General features: G+C 41.6%; 1 protein-coding gene and 1 long non-coding RNA gene across 2 annotated transcripts in view; one reads left to right on the forward strand and one right to left on the reverse strand.

Moving 5' to 3' along the window:
* Nucleotides 1-19,487, reverse strand: part of LOC134066328 (uncharacterized) — a 45,300-nt gene that overhangs the window by 1,562 nt on the left and 24,251 nt on the right. The gene's annotated exons all lie outside the window — the stretch shown is intronic.
* On the forward strand, nt 13,522-18,357 carry en2a (engrailed homeobox 2a). Its single transcript, XM_062521251.1, has 2 exons — nt 13,522-14,316; nt 16,230-18,357. The coding sequence occupies exons 1-2, from the start codon at nt 13,839-13,841 to the stop codon at nt 16,556-16,558; spliced, it is 807 nt and encodes a 268-aa protein (XP_062377235.1). The 5' UTR covers nt 13,522-13,838; the 3' UTR covers nt 16,559-18,357.

Raw genomic sequence — 19,487 nt, forward strand, 5'->3', positions numbered from 1 at the left:
CCTATTTGATTTTAAAATTTAAAAAATGACACATATGCAAATGAATAAAACAATTGTGGAAAGATGACTGCTAGTGAGCCTGACAGCTCACATCTTATGCAGTGTGTGTGTGTGTTTGTGTATGTGTGTGTGCATGTGGTGTGCGGACATGGACACATGTGTTTCCCCTCAGTATTAACTTTAAATGTAATAATTGTTTGGGAATTAATACTTATTGCAGTGGTGTAATGGGCCTTGAATTAAAGGGTCAGTATGGTGGGTGAGGAGTAAGCTTCTGTTATGGGCCATTGCCACCTCTGTGGCTGTCTGCATGGAAACAGGGTGACTTGAAATTTACTGCACAGCCGAACAGGTAACACGACTTCTGACCAGGTCCATAAATACCTCTCCATTCATTCCCGGTGTCTCCATCCAACATCATACTGGAGCCTCATATTGTTCATTAACACATGGAAGGTGTTAATTAAAGTGTACTACTTCCTGCAGTTAACCTGCATTGAGTTGTGCGTGCAGGGAAGAGATCAAAGGAGAAACACACAGAGAGAGAGAGAGAGAGAGAGAGAGAGAGAATATCTGTTCTTTATTCAGATGTTACATTTCGACATGACAATCTCATCCAACACTGACCTCAGACGACTGTGACAACAACAAAGAGAACGAAACGAGTTTGTTCTCACTGCCACTAGGTGGCACCCTCCCTCCTCCTGGCTCCTCGGATTTGACAGGTCAGTTGAGGACCCCTGGTGGTCTGAGTGAACCGGCACCCGCTGACAGACAGCATGAAAAGGCCAGCCGTCAAACATGGGCCGCGGCACCCCTTCCCATGCAGGCCTTTGTCTGCCGTCTGACGCCCTTCCTCTCTCCCCATCGCTACATGCGTGTTCACGCCAAGAGGCAACATGTCTGCAGGAAATATGGGTACCAAATGAAAGAGTCTGCATGGGAGCTCGGGGTCTCCACGGCAACGTAGGAGACGTTAAGCAGGAGTAGCCCGGGGGCGGGAGAGGAGGGGCGTCATCTTCGTTCATTTACCTATGGCAGGTGAAGGTGACAGTATGTGTAGAGGGCACCCAGAATGATCGGTATAAAACTAGGCATTCTTACGGTCTATATTAGCTACATTGTTACGTTTTTTTTAAGGGTCAAAACAAGAGAGAAAGGCATATCTCTGTCCATGAGGGAATATTTCCATGTGTTTTTATGGAAATGAGGCCCAAATAAATCTACTGGTTAACAAGCGTTGAGAATTTAAATTGCTCTTTGGCCCTTGTTGCGGGCCACCCATGGCTTCTCTAATGGAATATGATTCAGCCGAACGAGTGAAGAGGCAGAATAGCAATTACCCTGACTTATTGGACTCACGCCTGACATTTCAGTGTCTGTAACTGAGATTACAAAAAGACAAGGAGCTCTCTCCCTCTGTCTCTCTCTCTCTCTCTCGTGTGTGTGTGTGTGTGTGTGTGTGTGTGTGTGTGTGTGTGTGTGTGTGTGTGTGTGTGTGTGTGTGTGCCCCTGTGTGTAGGCTATCAGTACGCGCGTATAGCGAGGCGTTTAGATGTGAATATGACGATATGACAAAGACAGCTAAAAGATGAAGACAAAACCTCAAAGCACTCATGTTTTTTTTTTTTACATGCGAACAAAATAAATGCATCAAGAGGCAAGAGTCTGTTTAAGTTGGCGTATCTTGAAGAATTTACCAAATCCTCGTTTATTTCAAGGGACGAATCTTGTCTGGAATGCCATAACGCTAATGAGGTTATGATCACCTGAAAACTGGAATTTTTGGAGCGGGCAAGAGCGAATAATACCCTCCTAAACATGCCAGCCAAGCTCCTCACCCCTCCGTACCCAGATAACCAACAAGGGATTGCTCACTCATTGCCACAACTTGCTTATTCTGCCTAAACGCTGTTGATTAATTCGGTGAGTGAAAGCACGAAGTGATTTAAAGCTGATGCGAGTGCACAGTTGGTCTAAATAAATCTGGAATGTCAGCTTTTCTACCAACATATGTAGGCCTGTGATAAAAAAACATGTGATACTGTTATAAAGATCTGCTTGAATATTCATGTTATACTGAAAATGGATAGTCAACTGTCAATTTGTTGTTATGAAGTAGCCTAATTAACTGAGAGTTTATGAGTATCTTAGAGTATGGTTACTTGGCCGGCTGTACATTTTGGATTGCAGTTCACCTTTCGAAGGCCTGAAGGCCTGTATCATTCTGAGCTTTCCATTGCCTAAATTTCGGCACTTAAAAATCTGGGCCATTTGACAAAGATGTTGTTGGTGCAGACCTGCTTTTTTACAGCGACGTTTACGCACGTAATATTCGGGATTAGAGTGATGTGAGCAAGCAAGAAAGACTATTTTTACCCAGATCAGGGAATTCAGGCGTGATGCTCATTGTACCAGCTCTCTGATGATTGCTCCAGTTCTGTGCCTGTGGAGGTGCTTGCAGAGGTTGGCTAAATCTCAGGTGATGGCACATGATGCGTCTCATCCGCACAAATCCTTTACAGTGCAAATGAAACACACATTACAGTCTGGGATTAGCTGCCCAGCATTCCACTCGCTAATATTACAACTAATCAAGTTGTAACGTGGCACAGCATCTCCCATATTGCGCAATTCGGAGTTGCCATGACTAGAAAGATGCACGTGGAACATGTTTTAAGTACGCATGAGGTTATGAAATTACTGTTTGATACAAATGCGCAGACCCCCCCCCCCCCCCCCCCCCCACACACACCCTTCCCCCACATACAAAACTAATAAACACTCATCCATGATTTAATATGCATCTGTGTTTTTTTGTTTTCTTTATTTAAAGGGCTGATATTAAAGTCACCCCACATAAATTAACTACGTGTTGGGCTACCGACGATTAATTAAGAATATCTCTTGAGTGCTTGACACTGGCCAAAACCCCTGATGAAGTAATCAAAACCTCGACTCGTTTTCTACCAAAGCAGCTCTGATTTTTTTGTAACTTTGAATACACATACATTTCGCCTATTTTTAACTGACTGAGACAAATACCGTCCTCACTTGCATCATTTTAGTGGGACCGACCCAGCCTAGAAGTCGCTGATTGGTCCATCTACAGGGTAGACCTATACACAAGCAAAAGCAACCCATCAATGTCATTTCACCAACAGATGCTGCATGCACCTGACCCCATGCTGAACGCATTTCACAACACCAGAGACAGTGAAAGCTATTTGAGAATATCAGTGAACTGAAAAGTTACTCATTGACGGGCCATACTATTCTGGGGTGGCTTGCCCAAGCTGCCCAACACTACGTTAAATAACGTGTCAAGGTGTTCCACAGAGCGTCATTGGTAGCCTACTTCTTAACTGTAGGCAAGCTTCCCAAGGTTGGCCCACTCTTACCTGAAGACTGCTGCAGTGTTCAAATAAAAGAACAAACTATTTAGAGCTTTAAAATGCTGTGTTAGTAACTGGACATATGAATGCACTGAAAGCGACATCAGACCAATTGTCTGCTTCATTAGGCCAAATCAAAGTAAAAACACAGGTAAAATTAACCACCTGCTAATTTTTAAAGTCCATTTTTTAGTCCCTTGCGAATACAAATCGTGTTACCGCTATGTTGCAGGTCCTATACATTTTGATATGCATTAGTTCTTGTTCTCTCTCTCTGATGAACATCACCTGCGCTCTCCCCATACATCATGTTCATCACGCATGCTCAAACGTTGGTGAATGATAACGATCAACTAAAGAAACATGGATCCAGCCTCTTAAGGTTAACAACGGCTAACAATTTCACGGTGAAATGCTTGGTAAAGGTGCGAAGAAAAACTTTTGCAAGGTATACCTTTCCATTCTTCTCAAAATACTAACAGAGAAAAAATATATATTGGGAAACCCACCACTGCTGGACGCTCTGGTGGCACCAAAACGTTCGTAACAGTAACGGTGATAGTAAACTTAAACGTCTTCGGTTATGTTCCAGTTCTTGAAATCGGTCTGTTTCAAATCATTGCTGCTAACAGACTAGGCCTATAGTAGTGTCACTCGGCGTATCCAAAAGCTTAGATAGAGGGTCAAAATGGAGAGGAAGAACAACGACTGAAAGAATGGGTTCACATTTTCCTTTAGATCACACCGCGCAGATGTCCCTGTAAAGGAGGCAGGTTCCGGTCCAGTACAGATGAATAAAAGAAGCGTTTTCTCAACTTTCCTCGGGCTGGAGGGGGTTGCTAAGGACAAATACCAGTCCCGAGGAGCAGTTTTGCTTCCCCAGACAATTGCGCGGGGTAGGCCAGCTACTCGGACTATGTCCTGAAATATTTTGATGATTGTAAGATATTATAGTTGTAAATTAGTTTACGAAGCATAGTCTTAGTGAATTAGTGTGTAGTTCATATAGTAAGAATGTCATGGTAACAGCGGATACACCACTGTGGTCAACAGAGACCAGCTGTGAAATGAAAACGGTGCACTGTAGGGTCAAAGGTGAGATGGCCCGCTGAACTCGTGCGCTATGCTGACACCTTAGGGCTCAGCAACCTATATATATCCCGAGTGTACAGACAGACGATGCCACACACGAAGAGGACATACTATAATAACTCTAATGCAAGCGCCGACCTCACTCAGGCTATGAGGGTTTCATGTAAAGGTTTTTATTATACTAATTTGAAAGGCACACCCTTGAGAAGCTTGCCCTTCGTACATGCAGGGGAAATTGTATAAATTAAATTGTCTTAAGACGACCTGGGTCTTCCATGGCTTTACTAGTGGATGCTGAAAAGTAAAGGTTATACTGGCTCATTTAGTAAACAGGCTAGACACGTGAATAAAGTAGCCTATCCTAAATTCACTAGATAAAAGAAAAGAGCCAGCAGACTCATTATTGCATGGCTTCACCGAGATAATACTCTCACTGAGACGAAACTGTATAATGCAACAAGTGTGCGCGCGATGAGGTGGGTAAAGACTTTGACTATAAGGACAAGTGCTTGTCTGCACCTGTCACACGTTCTGCACTTGTCGCGCGGCTCATAAACAATCACAGGCTCTCCGGACAGGTGCCGGTGGTATTCGGGGCACGCGAAATTCGTTGAGGCGATAGGGATAGCACAGGATAACATGCATTTTTAGATGGTTCATGGGGCGCTACGAAGCCAAAACTCCTGCTTGGTGGCATGGCAGGTATGATGATATCGCCTATAAGCTCTCTATTGTGATTTCAAGACGCTTTGGTGAATAAAGCCTTTCAGAGAGCGCCTGTTAGAAGTGAGTTTGTAGGCTATATTGTCGCCGACTGATTTTTTTTTATTTATGGATCGCTATTCATTCAATTGCCACCTCCCTCCCCACATGCATTCTATTTGTCCTGTATGACCAAGAACGTAAACCCATTAACCTCATTGACGAATATAGCTACCACGTGGCGTTCATTCTTTACTGTCAAAAGTAAGACGTTCCGACAGGGCCCATGATTAACTTTTTTCTCGTGCGCTTTAAGTTGTGCGACATAGACGCAGAACTTCAGACAGAAGACACAGAAAATCATTAGACATTACACATTTTAACGTCACTCGCTGACTAGTGTTTTTGGACACATTCAATTATACATTTCAGATGAGCTGCTGATCTTCTTAGTTCTGTCGTCCAATTCAAGCTACAGTATGCTTATTTAACCCCCATATATAGGCTACATGTATTTACAAGGAATCATACTGGAAAGCTTTATCAATGGCCATAAAGTAGCTGTGGCTACATTTAGCAACAAATGGCTCACCATTGTATTGTGGTTATTTGTATGTCGGTTTGGACAAAAGTGTCTACTAAATACCATAACCGTAGCATTAATCAAGTAAAGCTCATTGAACGGCCAACACATTATTATTATAACTAGTGAAATAAATAAAGCCTATTAGATATATTCTGGACTTATGTGGACCTCAACTTTAGGTTACAACGAAAGAAAACTTCGAAACTTTTAAGTCATGATTAACTACCACTGACATGTATTTTGTTAAATGTAGGCTAGGCTACTTACTTAATTAAATTGATACAGTATAATGTGGAATGACACTGTAGAATATCATTTTACATATTTAATAATCTGAAGCTAATAAATGTTAAATGGCCCACAGAGGATTGAACATCGCCATTGGTAAATTGCTTCAGGATAAAGTTCCAGTAACTTATGAAAAACTATATCCCATAAGTTCATTGGTTGATTTAACTTTTTCCCCACCCAAATAGATAGGCTAATGTAAATAATGTTCTACGTCAATTTCGAAACTTCAATGAAATAGGCTAATGATTCAAATGATTCAGTTTATTTCCTACAGCTCAATGAACACAAAATAAAACCAATCCATGCATTTTAAACCAAATAAATGAGTTTTCTTTGGTTATGACAGAAACATTATTAAGTCATTATAAATTACAAAAACACGAAGGACAAAATTATCATTGGTCCAACATATTGAAAGTAAACATGTCGGTTGTGATTTCATTTCAGTCCCTCCCAAAAAAAGATTAGATAACCTCAGTTAAAGTCATGGTGGCCAAACCTCGGTTAAAATAAAACGGACATGAACAGTCAGAAAATAATTTAGATAAAAGTGTATGATAGTTTTAACAACTCCACACTCTGGAACAAGTCTCTTGGAGTGTAAACAAACCCTATAAAAACAGTCATGCCAGTTTGATATTGTTGTATAAAATAGCTTACACATCACACAAATAAGATGCAGAAACCCTTGCCAGTAGCCTACCAGTAGGCTATGTTTTCCCTCGGGGGACTAGTTGTAGCCTAGTCAGAGTAAATTAATCGAAAATACATATACGTTTTTAATATGCTAGGCGGATGCTCCTCGTCAGCACAGTCTATAAGACTTAAAGAAAATTGCAAAAACTGCGCCATATGGCATTTTTACAGCTCTACACGAAAAGTCATGATATCTAATGAGAAACCTAGACTGCAGTATAGATGTCTTGAATCACATTTCTGTGATATTTTTTTACAAGCATGTTGAATCATTTATTAGATGTTAACTAACGTATTTTAAAAATATATATATATATGTGTATAGCCTATGCATGTTTGTGTGTCTGGATGGAGGGGCGCACCATGATTAGTTGGGTAGGCTATATTGACTTTGGGTTAGCCCACTTTTTCACTGAATTGGTTTCATTAGAAACGTTTGGTCACCTTGATGAAAAATATATATTTGCGTCAAATTCAGCTATTCATTTTCAACGGAGAGAGAAATGGAAGTGGCCAGTCATCGAGCGTTTTCAAATCCACTTTACATTATTCAGATGAAACTGAGATGGGCCTAAGAATAAAAATTGGGTATTTGGGGGGTGTTTGTTTTGATCTACCCTGCTGTTCACGCCATTGTTCCTAGCGAAAGTCAAGGAAAACCTATAAGACAGATAAACGGCTAAAGCTTTGACTGTCAATGAAGCCATTTTCCTAAGAATGGGTATCTCAGGACAGGGGGCAGCATTCAATTAGCGTGATCTCATCCAAAGGAGGTTAATTGCGTTTGCGGGATACAGCTGTCTTGAGGTGCGGCCAGTGACAGGGATATGGTCTTTGAAAAGGGACTTATCTACGGCAGGGCGATCAGACGTTTGTTGAAGGAATTAAAAGTCATCAACTTTCTCCTCCCAACATTTTTCAAAGTGTCCACTCTGCTAAGACGAGGACCCCGACAGTTAATTCGCTTTGTCCAGGAGATTGAAGGCTTGAAACAAAGAATCGGGTAAGAAATTAGAGCCAACTTGGAAGAATTAATGTGTCAGAAAGTGTGTAAGGACTAGTCGTGATTTGCAAACTAACCAAAAGCTAGATCGAAGTTGTTTTTGGTTTTATTTTACTTCATGACTTGTAGCCAAAGACGACACCACACGCACTTAAGATAAGTCTGCTGTTATGAAGAGCTCTTTCATTGTAAATTGACTGAAATGTTTTTCCGTGGTCAAAATTTGGCCGAATATTTTATGGTGTGTGTGTGTGTGTGTTTGTGTGTGTGTGTGTGTGTGTGTGTGTGTGTGTGTGTGTGTGTGTGTGTGTGTGTGTGTGTGCGTGCGTATGTGTGTGTGTGTGTGTGTGTGAGAGAGAGAGAGAGAGAGAGAGAGAGAGAGAGAGAGAGAGAGAGAGGGAGAGAGGGAGGGAGAGAGAGTGAGTTTGTGTCTGAAGTAGAGAGAGAGAGAGAGAGAGAGAGAACAACTTCAGCAGGGATACTTTACAGATGGCTCAGAGCCTTATGATCAGTGAGCCGCGCACACATCAACGCTTCCATTCACAAATCCAATTCGCGCGTCACCACCCATTGTAGTGGAGCGTCTGAGCCAACGGCTCCGAGTGACTGTGACGTCTGGGGCCCCATAAGGACCCCTTTCTATCAGTTTCAAGAAAAAACTAGAGTACTGGTAGAGACACGGGTGACAACCACAAACCTTCTGGGCCCATGACGGGAATATTGTATGCGCGTATGTGACTTCTAGCGTTTTTCTGTAGAGATAGGCTAGTCACGTCAGTTAGTGTGTGAAGTTGCCTCAGATTCTAAATGCATGAGCACCTGCATTTGGCAGGCCTATGAATGCAGCCTTGTGGTGCCCCAATCAACCAATTCAACAAACTTGCAAATGAATTGCAGATATGCAACAACGAATAAATTGCTCTCTGAACGCAAGCAGAAATCACACAGGTAACTAACTAGCCTATATCTTTATTTTTCCTGACAGCATGGTCTGTGTATGGGGATGCATTAGCAAACCACCCGATGTAAACTAGCCAACTCTTCAGACCCATACCAGTTGGCCACCATCATTACGGGACACCTGTCAATCATCCACAAACGCACGTTTTTCACAAGGCAATCATTTAGACCTGTGTGATTATGTAGGCCCATTGCGAGGAAACTCTATATGCACACCGGTGCTTTCTTGATAAAACCATGTCTATTCCTTGATAATCGACTTTTGTTTGCAAGTGCATTTGACAGGTGTACGGTTTAAGCCTCCATTGCCTGAAGGAGAATCGATATTTTCACTTCCCCTGAAGGTACAAAAATATTAAAACTAAATATTAATTTGGCAAACCCAGGTCGAGACTTTTAATTATGTTTTTTCATAATTTCCTCACGTAGGCAATGGCCTAGCCCACATTTCGAGGCGACTTGGGTATGGAATATATTATGGGATGTAGGCCTACAGGGCAACTGGTAACTATGGTTAAGCGTTTGAACTGTACAGCGACATGTGTCTGTATTATGTTATGTTTTATGAGATAGATGTTTTAATTGATATACAGAAAACTATTTCACGTGATCAACATGTATAGGCCTGAGAGATTTATAGTAGGCCTAATTAAGCGCGTTTAGATACCAAATGGCATTTTCATTGTAGTGATTAAAAGCTTGATAGGTTAGGCTACTTTAACGTGTTATTTGTGGTGAGATAGGGAAATGAATTAGTGAAAAACCAGATCATGTAATATCAATCGCACTGTACAACACAGTCATAATCATAATCAGACCAAATAATTTTCCACAAGAAGAATGCCGCTTTTTCCATCATTGTTTATTAGAATGGCTGCATTCATTTTGATCACTTGTGACATGGCCCTTTTTTTGGACGTGAAAGCCAGCCATGAAATTCATTGGAATTGAAAGACTTTGGGAGATATAGCCTAAAATCCTTCAAGAGTAAAAAGTAGGCTATAGCGTTGCAGTCGATGTTTCGATGTTTTTGCCTGTGCGCATTACGACCATCGGAAACGTGAAAGGTCTCCATCTTCTGCGGCAGTCAGGTTCAATGGGAGAAAAAATGGTAGCAGCCCTCTCAGGTGTAGACTGGTGTTTGTTCTAGAACGACCATCGCTTGTCGACTGTTACACGTGTAAGTACCTGCATAGAGAAATAAACACCGCGGAAAGCGGGAGTGATGTCATATCCAGTCGAAATAAAAACATCAACGTATGCGTCCTGCTCTGCTGAATAACACGTCTCGTATGCTCTGTATGATAGGCTACAGTGGGCTTCAGACTGCGCAATGAGCACGCTCGCAGGGAGACAGTTTCTAGGCGATGTAGGGTAGATCTATAGCCAATATTATATGGCTGTGAATAGGAACTAAGTGTACTGCGACATGGAACAAGAGCGCATGCCATATTTTGACCTTGGGCGCGTAGTGGGTGGCGAAATGTGTTTGCCCATGCAATAACACAGTATGGCTACACACTCTCCAGACTACTCCAGAGCACTGCAGTATGTCGATAACCTGAGGCCTGCCACTTTGATACAGGTACACACCATACCAGACGACAGCATCCGAGGTTAATAAGCATCTGCAATAGGGTAGGTTACAGACAATTAGAATAGCCTACTTGACTGCGGCTGCAATGCGATTGGTCAGTGTTGAATACATAGACAGTATTAGATGTAGAAATACAGAATTTCATGATAAGGAAAGCCCGAGGAACCTCGTTACTAGCCAATTGTGGTAATGGTGCACTGTAAAAACGTGTCGGTTGCCAGTCAGCTGATGGTTGCGATGGGATAACCCCTAAAAGAGAAGAATTTGCGCACAAACGGCATAGGCCATTTAAGCTCTGCCGACCTGCAGGTGTTAAAATACAAAATATAAAACAGCCCAATTAGCTCATATTTTTCATTATGGATCCATTACAACAGGTTCATTTCCTGTATGTTTATATGTTCTCCTGTGACAGCAATGCCACTAAAAGTGCGTCATCTGAGAGTTGTAGTCAGAGTGGAATATAGAGTATGAATATGGGCGTAGCCAATATCATTTTGTTTATGCCCTTATACTAAGTATCCAATAAAGTTTAGTCAAAAGAGGACATAGGCCTACATCAGCCTCAACATAGCCGTTAACATCAATACATGTCAAGAAATAAAATAAAATAAATAATAAGCACTATGTCTAATTTAAGAATCACCTACCACATGGCGCTTGTTCCTCTATAGAGCCTAAGAAACACGCTCCTACTTTAATAGAGAGCAATTTTGGTGTCGCGTGAATGGGATAGGCGGAGCGGGGTTAGAGGGCAGGCAGCGGCTTGCGGCCTCTTTCCGCGAGCTTTTGTTTTTCGCTGCATTTAGCCTTTGAGTTCACCCGTCTATCCCTCGTGACCGAAAAATAAATAGTGTGGAAATGGCTCGTCTAATTATGCCCTCTGAGCCCTAAACGCCACATCATTTTGGAGTTGGCCAGCTCTTCGCGTAAGCTACTGATAAGAGGTGCCCAGTGTTACTAGACGTGTAAAGTGGACTAACGTGGTGGCTATGAAAACGACAACCAACATACAGTATCTCAATAATATCCCATTGCTCCTTTCAAAATGACAGAAGTGAAGCAATTTATTGATTTTGCTTACAAAATGAAGCTGAACGGGACACGCATGTTAACCAATAGAGAGGACTGCACAAAAAAACCCCACAATAACATAACATAGTTACGCTCTCTCGGATGTTTATGTTTGGAATATCTGTGTCCCATAGGTTTACTGTGTGAGCCCTTTATTTTCCCATCAATTTCAAAACACTTTGGTTTGACGGACATTTTGCTGCAAAACGAGATGCTGGAAGACTGCAACAACATCACCTTAATTGGGGGCTGTTTAGTTCCATGGAACAGACTGATAATTGGAAAACTCTGAAGTGTCACTTCACCAAACCTCTTCAGCGACAGAATCCACCCAAGTGCGCCTAAGCCCTCATCTTGGGGCACTTATGGCCAAACGGAGAGGCAGTGAGACAAGCGGTAGCCTAAATCGAGTAAAAATGTAACAAAACACTGGCAAAGCAAAATAAATCGAAAAGTGTTTTAGACGACTGTTTAGTCTGGGCTACTTCAGACCAGTGGCTAGTCCGTCAATCATTTACTAATTTCAAATGAAATGCAATATTCTCAAAAATCGAGAGTAAAAAATACACTACAGCGAAAGTGTAAGCACATGCATGCCAATTGTAATCGCGGTAACCTTTTGTAGCTACAAGGCTGGAATTTCGCTAGTGTGGGCTACCAATGACCGCAGAGACCTCAATAACCTTTCAGGGGTTTATAACGACAATATTTAGCGACGTTCCCGATGCTTGGTCTAGGTGCGTAAAGTAGACAGAATCGTTGTTTCAGTCTTCACTCACACTTACGCGCTGCCTCAGAGTCCATCCATAATCCACTGTAGCCCTACATACAGCGCTCGAGAAAGAAACGGTACCGTCAAGTCATTCGGTCAATGCTTGGGTCGGAATGAAAATGGCAAAGCAGTTCACAGAATAAGTTTCTGCAAAGTTTCGTCTTTGGCGCGATTCTACATCGTGTGCACCGCGAGCACAACAGTTTGTTTGCATCACCGATTTCTTTTAAAGAGGCACAGGCCTTTTTCACCCCAACTGCAGCGAGTATCATATTCAAGATCACCCATGCAAGGATCCCATTCCAGATTTCTGGTTACCCTGTGCAGAGCTCAGAAGGTCTCTCGCTGTGTGTGTGTGTGTGTGTGTGTGTGTGTGTGTGTGTGTGTGTGTGTGTGTGTGTGTGTGTGTGTGTGTGTGTGTGTGTGTGTGCGTGTGTGTGTGTGCGTGCGTGCGTGCGTGCGTGCGTGTGTGTGTGTAATTCAGTGCTTACGTGAGCGCGCTTGTGTGCGCGTGTGTGTGTTTGTCTTTAACTATATGTAAGTTTAAGGCAGCAGCGGTGTGGTTATTATATTTCCCAAAATTAGTGTTGTAATTAACGACAGCCCTTGTGCCGGCGCCATTCCAAAGTTATTCGAATGATTAGCTTTCGGAAAGGAGCGTAGTTGTTTTTCACGCCACTCACTCAGAACCTATTTATTGCTGGTGCATAGTTTTCGAACCCTTACACACCATTGGTAGCATGTAGTAAAACGAGGCATCTAAATTATAAACATGAAAAATTAGAAATCGCGGTGTTCTACCCCACCCTCGCTGGGCGTACACCAACCTGCAAGAACGCCAAATGCAGGCATTCCAGTGCACCGCTTAGGGAGCCACCGCGGTTAGCTTTTGGTTCTTACACATTTCTCAGAGACACAATAGTATTACAATAAAACAGTATTCCAAATATCGATTTTGTACAATGCATATATGGTTACAGTATAAACTTAATTGATATTCTTAAATAGAGCGCAGATAGTCACAAAAGTAATGTATAAACGCGTAATGACATTGGCTTCCACCTCGCTATCAAATCAAATATTCAAGCTGCGTTTTGCGCTACTTTTTGCATTTAATGCGTTGATTGCGCACTATTGCTTTAAAAATGCGAGGATGCGCGTTGTCTGTTACTCGCAATTCACTGTCATGTGGTCAGACCTCTCCAATTCCATTGGTGGGAGGCACGTGTCTAGGATACGAGAGTGCGACGTCACTGGGGGCTCGTATTAAAAATAAGAACAAAAATCCGGAGTGAAAGTATTTCGGGAGCAGTTAGAAGCTCTTTTATATCGCATCGGCGCTGCTATTGGAGCCCTGGTAGTGGACTGACGCAGAGATCGGATCATACCAAACGGGCTCCACGTCTGGCAAAGAGTGTTTCCCACCTGCCACTGTAAGTAAAGGACAGCGAACAAGGGGACAAAGGAGCAAAACTATGATTTTCCTTTGTGTTTACGACATGAAAGGGCTATTTGGGGTCCCCAATATCCACTGATATTTCAACATAATTTTTTAACTGTTCCTAAATACATTGCAAAGTGATCCGAAGCTCTCCAGAAGTGGATTGTGAGTGACTGTGTCCGGGAGAGCGACAAAAGGGTTAAGGGCAGAGAGTGGAAAGTGTATCAGTATGGAAGAGAATGAGCAGAGTAACAGAGATGCGGAGCGCCAAGGGTCGGCTGACGAGTCGAATAGGGGGATCCTTCCACTTCTACAAGCACCGGGAAACCTGCAACTCCCGCATCGAATCACCAACTTCTTCATCGACAACATCTTACGTCCTGACTTCGGACGGCGAAAAGAAGCAAACATTACGCGCGATGAGAGCAACCTCACAAGTCGAGAAAACCACAGCCCGACGACTCCGGGAGTGGGGCAGGTGGGAAGTACCGTACCAGCAGAGGGAACCTCCACGCCTCATCCGGGCGCAGGGGGGAAGAAGGCAGAGATAGCGACCGAGGAACAGCTGAAGTCCCGCAGTGAGAGTGGAGACCAGTGCCTGAGTTCGGACTCGGATAGTTCTCATGCCAGCACAACAAAAAACAGCGCGCCTATGCTTTGGCCGGCTTGGGTGTACTGTACCCGTTACTCGGATAGGCCCTCGTCAGGTAAGCTTAATTCTTCTCATAGTGTGACTGCCGGACTCTCGCAGTGTTGCAGTAGTCAGGGAATTGTTCATTGCAAACACAACTATTCATTACAGAACTCAATTTGCCTGTAACGTTTCCCGAAACTGAACATGCATGTCACTTGGGAAGATGACGTGCAGGACATTAATAAGTTGTGCAAGATAAGCCTCATAAATGAATTAGGAAAAATGGCAAATCATATTGTCAAAAGTAATTGAGTTTAAAACATTTAAACCCAAGTCTGTATTATCAGTGTAGTTCACGAGTTTTACTCCACTGAACTTGAGCGAAACACTCCCAATATATTTGTAGAGTTTGTTGGGAAAGCACCATCACCACAATCTGTTTTTGTACTTAATATGCAACATCAAACGAATACAATTTGGAGGCCTCTTTTAGAGTACCTCTAGTGTGGATTTCGCTCCCTGCCTTCTGGAAATGAGCCTCATGTAATTTCAAAGAACTAGAAAGAAAAATATAAGATGTATATAGAATAAATAAAAGTCTAAATCTATCTGATCTATCAATTTCAATTCCATCCGAATGAAACCCGTTGCCTTTGTTGATATTGCATTAGCATATTCTCCACAATGGAGTAGCCAAGGCCTTGCACGGAGCGTTTTAGCGAAAGCGAACGATTCTCGGAACGCACAAATTTCTTAAAACTGTTCTTTTGCATTGGAGAGATTTGCCATTTGTAAACTGTATATTTTAATACTTTTAAGGAGTCAAAAAGAACAATGTGTACTCATGCATAATGCAAATGGGAATCCTCGATTTAATCCCGGTCGATGTTTTACGTCTCTTTCATTTTGTCCCGTTGCTGTAGAATGTGTGGTTTTAAAAGTGTTAACACATTTAAAAGGCGTCCTCAGTAAAGGTTCCCCAACTGCTCACGTCCTGTCGCCAGTGCCTCCCTCTCGATGTAGGCTGAAGTCCTCTGTTTTTAAAGTGGTTTATCATTCGTGTTAACTATTCGCATCGCTGCTAACATATCTTGAGCTGTTGCCTAACGGTATGTGTTAATCGAGTTGAAATGATCTCTCTTCTATGTTGTCAGATTCATAAGGTCTTAATAGGGTGGCTATACCACGGAGCTTTGCACGATTCTCGTAGTCTTACGTGCAAGTGCCTCTGCTCTGAACTGGAGTGTAACCTGGTCAGCAGGCTGCAACCAGTGCAGGATATAAACAGACCCATACAATCATGATTTGTTCACATCTTCAACATGGCATTGGAGAGTTTTGTCGTTGCGCTATTGTTCGTCGGACAGTGCAGTGTCTTATAGGATGGAGAAGGGCGTGTCGCGAATGAGTCCTTAGCGAAGTTTACAATGCCAACCATACTATATAGCAGGCAATTGGCGAAATAGACCATCGGTGCTTGTGCGATGACTGTCATACTGTTACTAAGCGTAGCCATCCTCCATGATAAATGGGCAACTTATTTTCCATCATTTCTATTCTGTCTCACCCATTAGAGGTCCCCAACACTATCTGTTCAGTCACACTGCTGGAAAGCGCATGGAATGATCGAGTTGTACAGGGTGGATCGACACCTATAGTTGACAGACTGGTTGGTGAAGGAATGGGTAGATGAGTATGCTCAGATCTGTGTGTAAACAAGCATATTTCATTCAGTTGCTCCCAATCTTCCAATTAGAGTTGAGAACCAGATAACCAAGTAAACGCAGTCACACACACACGCACGCACGTATACGTACAGACACACACACACACACACACACACACACACACACACACACACACACACACACACACACACACACACACACACACACACCACACACACACACACACACACACACACACACACACACACCAGGTTATATGACTTCAAACATCTAATGTATTCACTTTCATTTATTGCAGGTCCTCGATCTCGTAAACCAAAGAAGAAAACCCCCAGCAAAGAGGACAAGCGACCACGCACAGCCTTCACGGCAGAGCAGCTCCAGAGACTTAAGACCGAGTTCCAAACCAACCGGTACCTGACCGAACAGCGAAGACAGAGCCTGGCTCAAGAACTCGGCCTCAACGAGTCGCAGATCAAAATCTGGTTCCAGAACAAACGGGCCAAAATCAAGAAAGCCACAGGCTCTAAGAATTCTCTGGCCTTACATCTCATGGCGCAGGGACTGTACAATCACTCCACCACAGCAAAGGACGACAAATCAGACAGAGACAGCGACTGCGACTAAGAAAAATATATCGTTATGATTACAATGCAATAATTTCTAAAAAAAAAGAAAAAAGAAAAGAAAGTAAATAAGGGCCAGTGTATAAATATACCAGCATTAACTGAATCTAAGAAGATTATTATCAGATACATATCTGTTATTACATACATATAAACGTGATTTATTACATAAATGTACAAAAGTTAAATATCTATATATGTCATATAACATGGCATTTTCTTTCTGAGTAAGTGGGCCTACATGCTTCGTGAGAGAGAAACCGTGTCTCTAGACGTTTTGTATCGTTAACATATATTGTCAGGTACATCCAGTGCGTTCGACTGATAAGCTTACTCGACCATTACATGTCAGCAACATGAAAACATCTCGCTTAAGTCCAAAGAATCCTTTTTCTGCTGCATCCAGGCAACTGTGAATATGAATAAATAGCTAAGAAGATATTTTGTTTCAGCTTTGTTGGTTTTATTTGATTTTGAGTTAGATAAAAACGGACATGACAGGAGTCTTGAGTGGTTAGTATACTGCGTAGGCTACGTGTTCCCAAAATGTAACAGAATGCATATTTAAATATATACATATATATTTTAGATACTCAGATTTGCCTGGCCATCTTTGGCAACTTTATTAACAAACGTGTATACAATCAAACAAGTAATCTATTGATGTAACAACATAGCCCTACGGTTGTGAAGCCAAACAACACAGTCCGATAACACTCTAACACTTTTACCTATGAAGTGCTAGAATCCCATTAATTTTAAATGGGCACATTATATCAAATAATAATAGAAAATGCAGTTTCGTGGCCTCCTGATATATGAATAGTTTTATGAAAGAGCAATATAACAATAACGTTTTGTAGCAAAATATCTTTTAATCAATGAAAACTGCCTATAAGTGTAGCATACTGACAATGATGTAGGAATGAGAGCGAACTCATGGTGCCAGAGTAGGACGTCGTCCAACTTTATACATACATATAAAAAATAAATAAATAATTATATACACATAGATATATAAACACACAACCACAGTTATAATCATTAACAATGAAGCAAGCCAATTGTTTACTGTAATACTATTGTTGGAATATTGTTTTATCGTTGTTGAAAAAAAACCCTTCATATTTGTTATGTATTTATATAGATTATATTGGAGAAGAGGAAAAAACACGAGACCGATGTTGCTTTTTTAGATTTCAGAGGTGTTTACATGGCTTATTTATCTTGCAATAACTTCTTTATGTGAATGAAGCAGTTTCGGGGCCTTTGCATGAAAGCTGCGATGTTATATTATGGCAGATTCAAATGTTTATTAACTATGATCTTTGTCGATAGGGGTATGATCGAGTTATAAGTTGCAGATTGTATCCATGCCAAAATTGTGGACTTTTTGCTGTCTGAATCATTTTGCTGTATATCTATAAAAGTGTGTGTGAATTTAAAATCCACCAAACTTGCCACACTTTGCCTTACGAGTTCCAGTACGAACTTTTTGTGACACTGAACTGTGCCGAATCAGAAAAACAGTATTTCAATGCATATGAGTTTATCTAAGAACATGGCCTTTATGTGAACTGCTGGTAAGACCTAATGAATTTATCCTACTCATCAGCGAAGATCTATCTATATATGACTATGTTTAAAATGAATTGATGACACAATTTGAGTTGTATACTACAATGCTATTTTTATTTTGTGTTTAAATATTATTTGTTATATATGTAAATAGTTTGTATCATGTATGTATTAATTGTGTAATTAACTGCCTCCTGAACTTGAGGAAAAAATAAATCTGAAATATAGCCTACTACACCTTCATGTTTAACTTGTCTTCTCGCTTTCATAAAAGCGCGTGGTTTGGTCTTTGAACTATGGGGTTGTTATGAAATTATTTCGGAGAGAAGGCACAGAATCTATTTAAAGCGGTGACTGAGCAGAGCTTGTGCCGCTGTTATCAAATGAGAATTGAGCCCCCCGGATATGACGTCATGGTTTGGCAAACAAAGCTTCGCCAAGTCAGAGATGAGTCATGTCGTGATAGGCTACTCTTACTCAGTGGCTATATAAAGAAAGTCTAGCGTGTTGATTGAAACATATAGTGTTTCATGTCCATCCATATACCTATATGGATAAAGTTAGTTGCTAAAACCAAATGGATCTGGTCTATTTTGACCTTCTTTTGCCTCTTGGGGAAACTTTTTAGTTCTGCAGGACAGGTGCCGCACAAGTCGAGCGTGCATAACTGCCATCTCCGACGCGCTTTGTGACATTCATTTCGTAACAAAATTATAACTTCAGCAAAGTGATGGGAATTTTATTTACATGCTTGTCCTACTGACCTGAGTTCAGTTTGAGTTTGGACATGTGAAACATAAGATATAGTTAACTAGATATAGAAACTAGGCTACCTTTATTGAACTTGCTCTATTGTTAAGTTATTCCTACTGCACGGAACTGTCCTCTCTTTAATCGACGAAGGATTCAACCTCGTTGTACTAGCCTACTGCATAAAAAATGTAACCCGTTTTAGACCTGTTTTCGTGTAGGCCTAAGGATCCATAGCATTTGACTGAATAGGCTCTCACGAAAATAGGCCTTTTTTGATTGCGAGCCATTTACCACCAGGCCGAGATCAAGCACATAGAACTTAATGTAGACTTGCTAATAATTAAGGTATTTTCTAAAGTCATTACCACCACACTAAAATAATGTTTAAGGTGGTAAAAATCAAGGTCACATTGCCTATAGGCTAGGCCTACTTGGCAAATTACAAAAAAATCTAAAGGCTAGAGTGACCGCAGGCGTATCGTTTTTTATTTAAAACCCATCATTGAGCTAGTTAGTCTAGTTAGTAACCCGTGGCATTTGGTGTTTTCAATGACAAAAACAAATTTCAGTCCACCAGTTTTGTACTATACAAAAGAATA

Source organism: Sardina pilchardus, chromosome 19 (assembly GCF_963854185.1).
Source record: "Sardina pilchardus chromosome 19, fSarPil1.1, whole genome shotgun sequence".
NCBI lineage: Eukaryota > Metazoa > Chordata > Actinopteri > Clupeiformes > Clupeidae > Sardina > Sardina pilchardus.